Source organism: Oncorhynchus tshawytscha, linkage group LG13 (genome assembly GCF_018296145.1).
Source record: "Oncorhynchus tshawytscha isolate Ot180627B linkage group LG13, Otsh_v2.0, whole genome shotgun sequence".
NCBI classification, from domain to species: Eukaryota; Metazoa; Chordata; class Actinopteri; order Salmoniformes; family Salmonidae; genus Oncorhynchus; species Oncorhynchus tshawytscha.
Window position 1 is genome coordinate 63,970,553 of NC_056441.1, and position 6,746 is coordinate 63,977,298.

The window sequence follows — 6,746 nt, forward strand, 5'->3', positions numbered from 1 at the left end:
TTACTGAGGAGTGGCTTCCGTCTAGCCACTCTACCATAAAGGCCTGATTGGTAGAGTGCTGCAGAGATGGTTGTTTTCCCATCTCCACAGAGGAACCCTCCCTGACCAAGGCCCTTCTCCCCCGATTGCGCAGTTAGGCTGGGCGGCCAGCTCTAGGAAGAGTCTTGGTGGTTCCAAACTTCTTCCATCTAAGAATGATTGAGGTCACAGTGTTCTTGGGGACCTTCCATGCTGCAGAAATGTTTTGGTACTCTTCCCCAGATCTGTGCCTCGACACAATCCGGTCTCGGGCTCTATGAACAATTCCTTTGACCTCGTGGCTTGGTTTTTGCTCTGACATGCACTGTCAACTGTGGGACCTTATAGACAGGTGTGTGCCTTTCCAAATCATATCCCATCAATTGAATGTATCACAGGTGGACTCCAATCAAGTTGTAGAAACATCTCAAGGATGATCAATGGAAACAGAATGCACCGGAGCTAAACTTAGAGTCTCATAGCAAAGGGTCTGAATACTTATAAATAAGGTATTCAATTATTTTATTATTGGCTAAAATTTCTTAAAACCTATTTTGGCTTTGTCATTATGGGGTATTGTGTGTAGATTGCTGAGGATTTTATTGTATTTAATCCATTTTAGAATAACGCTATAGTCAAGGGGTCTGAATACTTTCCGAATGCACTGTATATAGTGCAGTCAGTGCATACCAACCAGATGAAACCAGAAAGTTTCTGGTTCAAGTCTAAGGTGGCATACTGCTGCGGTGGCCAGCCCCTTGAGCAATAACTAAGGCACTTAACTGCAAAATACTTCCACAGATGTTGTGGAAAACTCAACAGCTGCAGTCAGAAACGTGTAGTATGTCAGCTGTTTATGACTTGTATGAAGGTTTGTGATCTTGTGATCTTATCTTAAAAGTTTCATTCCACAGATTTTACAGAGCAGTCAGTCCAACACAACAAAAGATTTCTCTGCTCTAAAGAAAATGTCATGGGTAAAAATCTCTACAGTACAGAATCAGACTTCTCAGCCAGGCAATGTCCTGTCACAATAACTACACGTGACAACAATTGGTGATCTCAAACTTTTTTATCTGTATAGTTCAGGTCATTACGAGTAACAACATGCCATAATGAAGCCAGCATATAACAATTCCACTCTGGTCCGTAGCGGTGCACATGATGCATTTTACTCTGCACCCACTTTTGTGGAAGGTACTTAATACTCTTTAATGAGTTGTTATAAGCTCTTTTGAATGGGATGTTATGGGCTTCCTTCACATGCTTATTGAAGAAGCTAATGTTCACCTTTAGGAGGGTACTTCAATCAACTCACTGTCTGTCTGCCCTCAAAGGGCCCATTGTCAACATACCACCAACTAAGTCCAAAATAGGGGAAGAAATGATGGGTTGTGGGAACAAGCTTTTTCCCCTGACTGACGGACTAAAAGGTGGATGGTTGGTTAGACTATATAATACAGTCTCAGAGAAACAATAAAAGGACATGAAACCAAATTGAACATAACAGTAGTTGTGGTTGGCAACAATACCCTGCTTTGTTACTGATGGAGCGAGGTAGAGGGTTTACCTGCCACTGTGTTGACCTGCCACTGTGTTGACCTGCCACTCTGTTGACCTGCCACTGCTGACCTGACCTGCCACTGTGCTGACCTGCCACTGTGTTGACCTGCCACTGTGTTGACCTGCCACTGTGTTGACCTGCCACTGTGTTGACCTGCCACTGTGTTGACCTGCCACTGTGTTGACCTGCCACTGTGTTGAGAGATGAGGAGGAGTAGCATGTAATGTTGCACTCAGGGGACCAGGCAGCTAAGTGCTTTACATAGGACATGGTGGTGTGTGTGTGTGTGTGTGTGTGTGTGTGTGTGTGTGTGTGTGTGTGTGTGTGTGTGTGTGTGTGTGTGTGTGTGTGTGTGGCAGGTTAACGTTTATTGTCGCAAGTCTTTTCCTGGAAACAGAACCGAGAAATTTCCCTTTAGATAGGCCAGCTGCAAAGTCAAAATTGGCTATATCGTAAAAATGTATAGAAACAAATGTGCTTTTTGGTCTTAAAGGTTAGGGTTAGGAATTAGGGTGTGTGGTTACGGTTAAGATCAGATTTCATGACTTTGTGGCTGTGTCAGCTATTGACCACTCTGCAGAACAGCCTCTAGAACAAGATTCATAACGAAAAACGGCAACCTGCGTGTGTGCAGACATGGGAATTGCTATCACAAGCCCCAGAGAGCCATAAAAAAAACTGTACAGCATGTTGTTATTGACCTGGTGTGATGAAAACACATTTCTACTGCAGGACATTAAAATGTCAGCCTAGTTATTTCTATCTACTAAAACTAGTATGGTAATTATGGTGTTATCATTCAATGTCCGGTTGTGAAAACAACCTTATTAAGTGGGAGTATAGTCATAGACTGGGCATTTACTTCAGAACATGTTCATTTCCCCTCCTTCTGGAGGTCGTGCTTTATTTTCCAGTGTCTTAAGTGAAATGAGAGGGTTCAATGCCCCTGTGAAATCCAAACTGTATTTTACTGGGATGTTCTGCAGACTAGATGGGAGATGCCCCATTGACCACCCAAGTCGTGCGAGTCTGTTGTGACACATTCAAACATACAGTAGACTCAGAACATCCAAACAACATCTAAATATAATGAGTTCTTGTTCTGTGGGATTCACCTATAAACACTCATTTTGGAACATAGGCTATTACCCCAATCTCATTTATGAGCGAATTCCCTTTATAATGTAATGTATAATGCACATTGTGGAGTGTTTGGTTTAATGTTTGTGTAGAACACTAGTGAGGTTCACCCTTGTGGCTTACCCAGGTGCAGGTGGTGATGCAGTGAGCATGTGTGCTTTTCTCTGCTCTATGTGAATGCTGTGGTTGTTTAGATCAGCACAGCAGGGCTCTGTGTGTCTGAGTGAGACTGGGCTATTAACGAGACAGAATGGAGAGATGGAGAGAGCGAGAGAAGCAGGAAGGCAGAGAGATAGATGGGGGGAGGAGAAGAGAGATGCCAATACATACACACACACACAGATCTGCCAGAACAGCCAAAGGGAAGTCAGGTGCTCATCTTAGTTGTCATACATACAGAGGGCGCCATGGAGTGTATAAAGTATTGTAATCAGTAACATAACTTCCTATTTACATTTGGATTACTTTCCCTTTAAAAGGGATTAGAAGACAAAAACAATTCAGACGACACATTTGGTGTGTCATCATAGTGATCTCTGAGACTTAAAACCTTTTTAAATGCAGAATTGAATGTTGAGAAAACAGGTGTCAACGTATTTTTTTTCAAACAACCTTTCTGAATTTAAAATAATCCAAGAAGCAATCAGCTAGTTTGCAAAAGTATCTAATCTGATTACAATATTTCTGCTGGTAATGTTAAAAAAAAAAAGTAAATCCGATTACATGTAATCAGTTACTCCCCAACCCCCTGAAATACCCATATTGACTATAGTACATCTACAGTAGACTGGTGCTCTAAGACTTGAGCAAAATGCCATTCAACTGACACTATCAGACAGGCAGAGAGCCCCAGTGCCCCAGTTAATAACATATGCACTGCTGCAGCAGGTAGGCTAACTCTCCAAATCCAATACACTCACAGTGCATTCAGCTGTTACTACATCTAATCAACATTGACATCCCCATGGAAAACTGATAGTTCCCCTCTCACAACAGGCAACAGGCACCCAACAATAACACATGGTAACAACAACCAACATGTGTTTACAGTAATAGGAAGCCATGCATATCAAACCAAACACTTCACAGTATAAAGCTGAGTTGAGAAAAAAAAGATCAAGCCTAAATGCAGAATTATGTTCACACAGAGAACACACACAGAGAACACACACAGAGTGATATTTATACCAAACTGACTGAATGCAACTTGTAGTGTTGTGTTGCAGACTGTGTGATATAGTGGTGAACTTCAAGTATATACTCAGGGGAGAAGCTGGCAATGCTGACAAGACAAATAGTTTCATTACAATACTCTAGCAGAGAATGAAGAAGTAAACACTACACACCATTAACTCACTCACTCTCACACATATTTATGCAGAGTGCAACAGACAAACACAACAACACATACCTCGTAGTCGCTGTTTGTTTCAGAGTTTGCTGCCATTTTCTCCTTTAGGACCACAACGACATGCAAATAAAAGCCCCCAATAAGAACAGACAGATCAGAGGAGGAGGAGACAGTAAACAGGCCTTGAAAAGATCCTCCATCCTGCGGTCACATCACCTCTCGCAGAATACACCTCATTACATAAACACACCCATTTTTCCTACCCTCATCCAATCAATTGATATCAAATCTGCATAACCAGACCCCTTGATACAGACTTTAGGGCTCTGTTTTGCATAGACATGCCCCTTGACTCATTGCCAACCACTCTGTGTGGTGTATATTTGAATCATCCCACCCCTTTCTCAGTTCTGACCACAGTGTGCAGCCCATGCAGATTAGATGCAGATGTAGCAGTAGCGATGTCCTCTCCCTCCTTCCTTCAGGAGAGATGCTGCACTGTTGGAAGCTTTACAACATCTGCCCTGTCGCCTTTTAAACAAGCCCATGCTGTCCTCATTCTACACAGCCACAGCTGTGCTCCACAATGCACACACAGATGTTGTGCATGCATGTGCATCCACGTGCACACACACACACGCACCACTCTTGTGTCACTAATAGTCAAACTGTCAGGAGGGAAGAGTTTAATTTAAGCACAGCTCATCCCTTAGTGCTCACACAGGCTGCAGGCGCCTCATGCTCTGGCACCACTCTCTGCCCCCATCCAACCCCCCTAGCTTCTCAGCTGCCAGTACCAGGGCCAGACTGGTACTGCAGCAGGGCAGAAGAGTCTTTCCAGTGTGTGTGTGTGTGTGTGTGTGCGCGCATGTCACAGGCATCTGTGAGGGGACAGGGCATACTGCACAAAGGGATGCACACACTCAAATACTTTTTTTAAATTGGAAGATCCATAAAAATACATGTCTGCAATGTGGACACAATGCAAACACACAAAGAGGCTTTAGTCAGTCACCGTACTGGGCCATAGTACAAAGAGTTCCCATAATCTGGCTGGGAGGGTACACATCGCTTGCCCAGTAATAATAACTCGTTCTTAGGGAATTAGGTTTTTGCGATTACACTATTCCCTCCCATTTTACAGCGAGGTTTAAAGTCAAATGAATGGGAACAGCAGAAAGACTGAGCCACATACATTTTCTCTGTCTTTTGTAATGCCTTAGTAAAGGCAGTCCAGGACGGAAGCAGGAACATGATTCTCTCAGTTCAGAAGCAGTCAGACTGAGATGGTCTCATTAGGCTTAACCAGAGTCATTGTTCTAAATATGTAGATTAAGAAGCACAACTCCTCGGGGTTTCAGCTAATCTGAGTGAGTGAGTGAGTGAGTGAGTGAGTGAGTGAGTGAGTGAGTGAGCGAGCGAGTGAGTGAGAGCAGGGAGTCAGACGATACACATTCATCTTCCCTTGACAGATTTGCTGTGTGGAATTCACACAGTCAGCCTCCGAGAGGAAAGACTGTCTGGATTATTGTAGACCACTACCAGATCCCAACCTATATGATAATCACTGTCAGCGACTAACATATAGAATACTGATAATACTGAATACACATAATGAATACTGTCGGCAGTAGACAGTATCCCCTTTAACAGACCATACAGTATGGTAAAAACCCACTAAGATCCTGTTAAGCTCAGAGAAATATGCAGGGCTGGCTGGAGGGAGAATGAGGAGGACATTCCCATTTCCATGCAGACTGGAGTGCCATGCCCAGTTTCCTGTGGTGTCAATAGTATTGTCCTGCAGTATTCAAAATCTGTTGAAAGGAGTCCAGGTCCCGTATTTACAAAGCGTGCTGATCCAGGTCTGCCCTCTTATTCATTATGATTTAACAGGCTGAACTGTTCCTAGATCAGCACTCCTACTCTAAGACACTTTGTGAATATGGGCCCTGGTCCTCTCAAATACTCTCTCAGGGACTGATAATCAGGGTTGTCTGAAGGAGCTGACAGCATGCCCCAAGAGATGGGATGACACACACACACACACACACACACTAATAAAAAGCTGACTTTGGAGGCTCAGCCGGATCATATTCCCAAACACAATTAAAATGCCTGGCTTCTCCCAGTTTACATTGTAGGGTCAGCCGGCACGGGCCAGAGGGTACAGAATGGCTTCCCTGATGATAAAACTACTATTCACAGACAAACAGGATACATGCTACTGGAACTCCCAAGTCTCCAAAATGGCCTCCGCCGGTTTGTGACAAGAACAGTCTGGTTTCCTAATTGTAACAGTAGGGAACAAGTCAGATGTAAATCAGATGCACTTAGATCAGATAAAAATGTGAGTCATTTACTGTGTAAACTTTTTGTCAACAGACCTCTGTCAACTGGAAGACATATGATATAGGAAAACACATGGTTGCTCCAACTGTGCTGAGGCACGTAGCACTGTAGACACTCGATCCTCAGACTCCCCTGGATACCACACTGTCACCAGTGTGAGCTGGCAGATAGAGGGGGGCGCCATCTGGTGCCCTCCACATGGAACAGCTTGACACACACGAAAGTGACGACAACCCCATGTCATAAAATAACAGCTGATGCCAAAGGCACACACTGTGTTTGTTATAAATAGCAGAGCTTCATTGCGTCACACTAGTGGGA

General features: G+C 43.7%; 1 protein-coding gene across 5 annotated transcripts in view; it reads right to left on the bottom strand.

Annotated features, from left to right (window-relative positions):
* The window catches only part of LOC112239969 (septin-4), an 83,387-nt gene that overhangs the window by 23,226 nt on the left and 53,415 nt on the right, over nt 1–6,746 (bottom strand). Inside the window, exon 1 of one of the 5 annotated variants that reach the window (XM_042296150.1) lies at nt 4,134–4,278. The exons of 3 other annotated variants lie outside the window; for them this stretch is intronic. In XM_042296150.1, coding sequence (XP_042152084.1) covers nt 4,134–4,169 — 36 coding nt within the window. In that variant the 5' untranslated portion in view covers nt 4,170–4,278. Of the gene's footprint in view, nt 1–4,133; nt 4,279–6,746 lie in introns of those variants that run through there. One more of the 5 variants, XM_042296154.1, reaches the window with a different exon arrangement.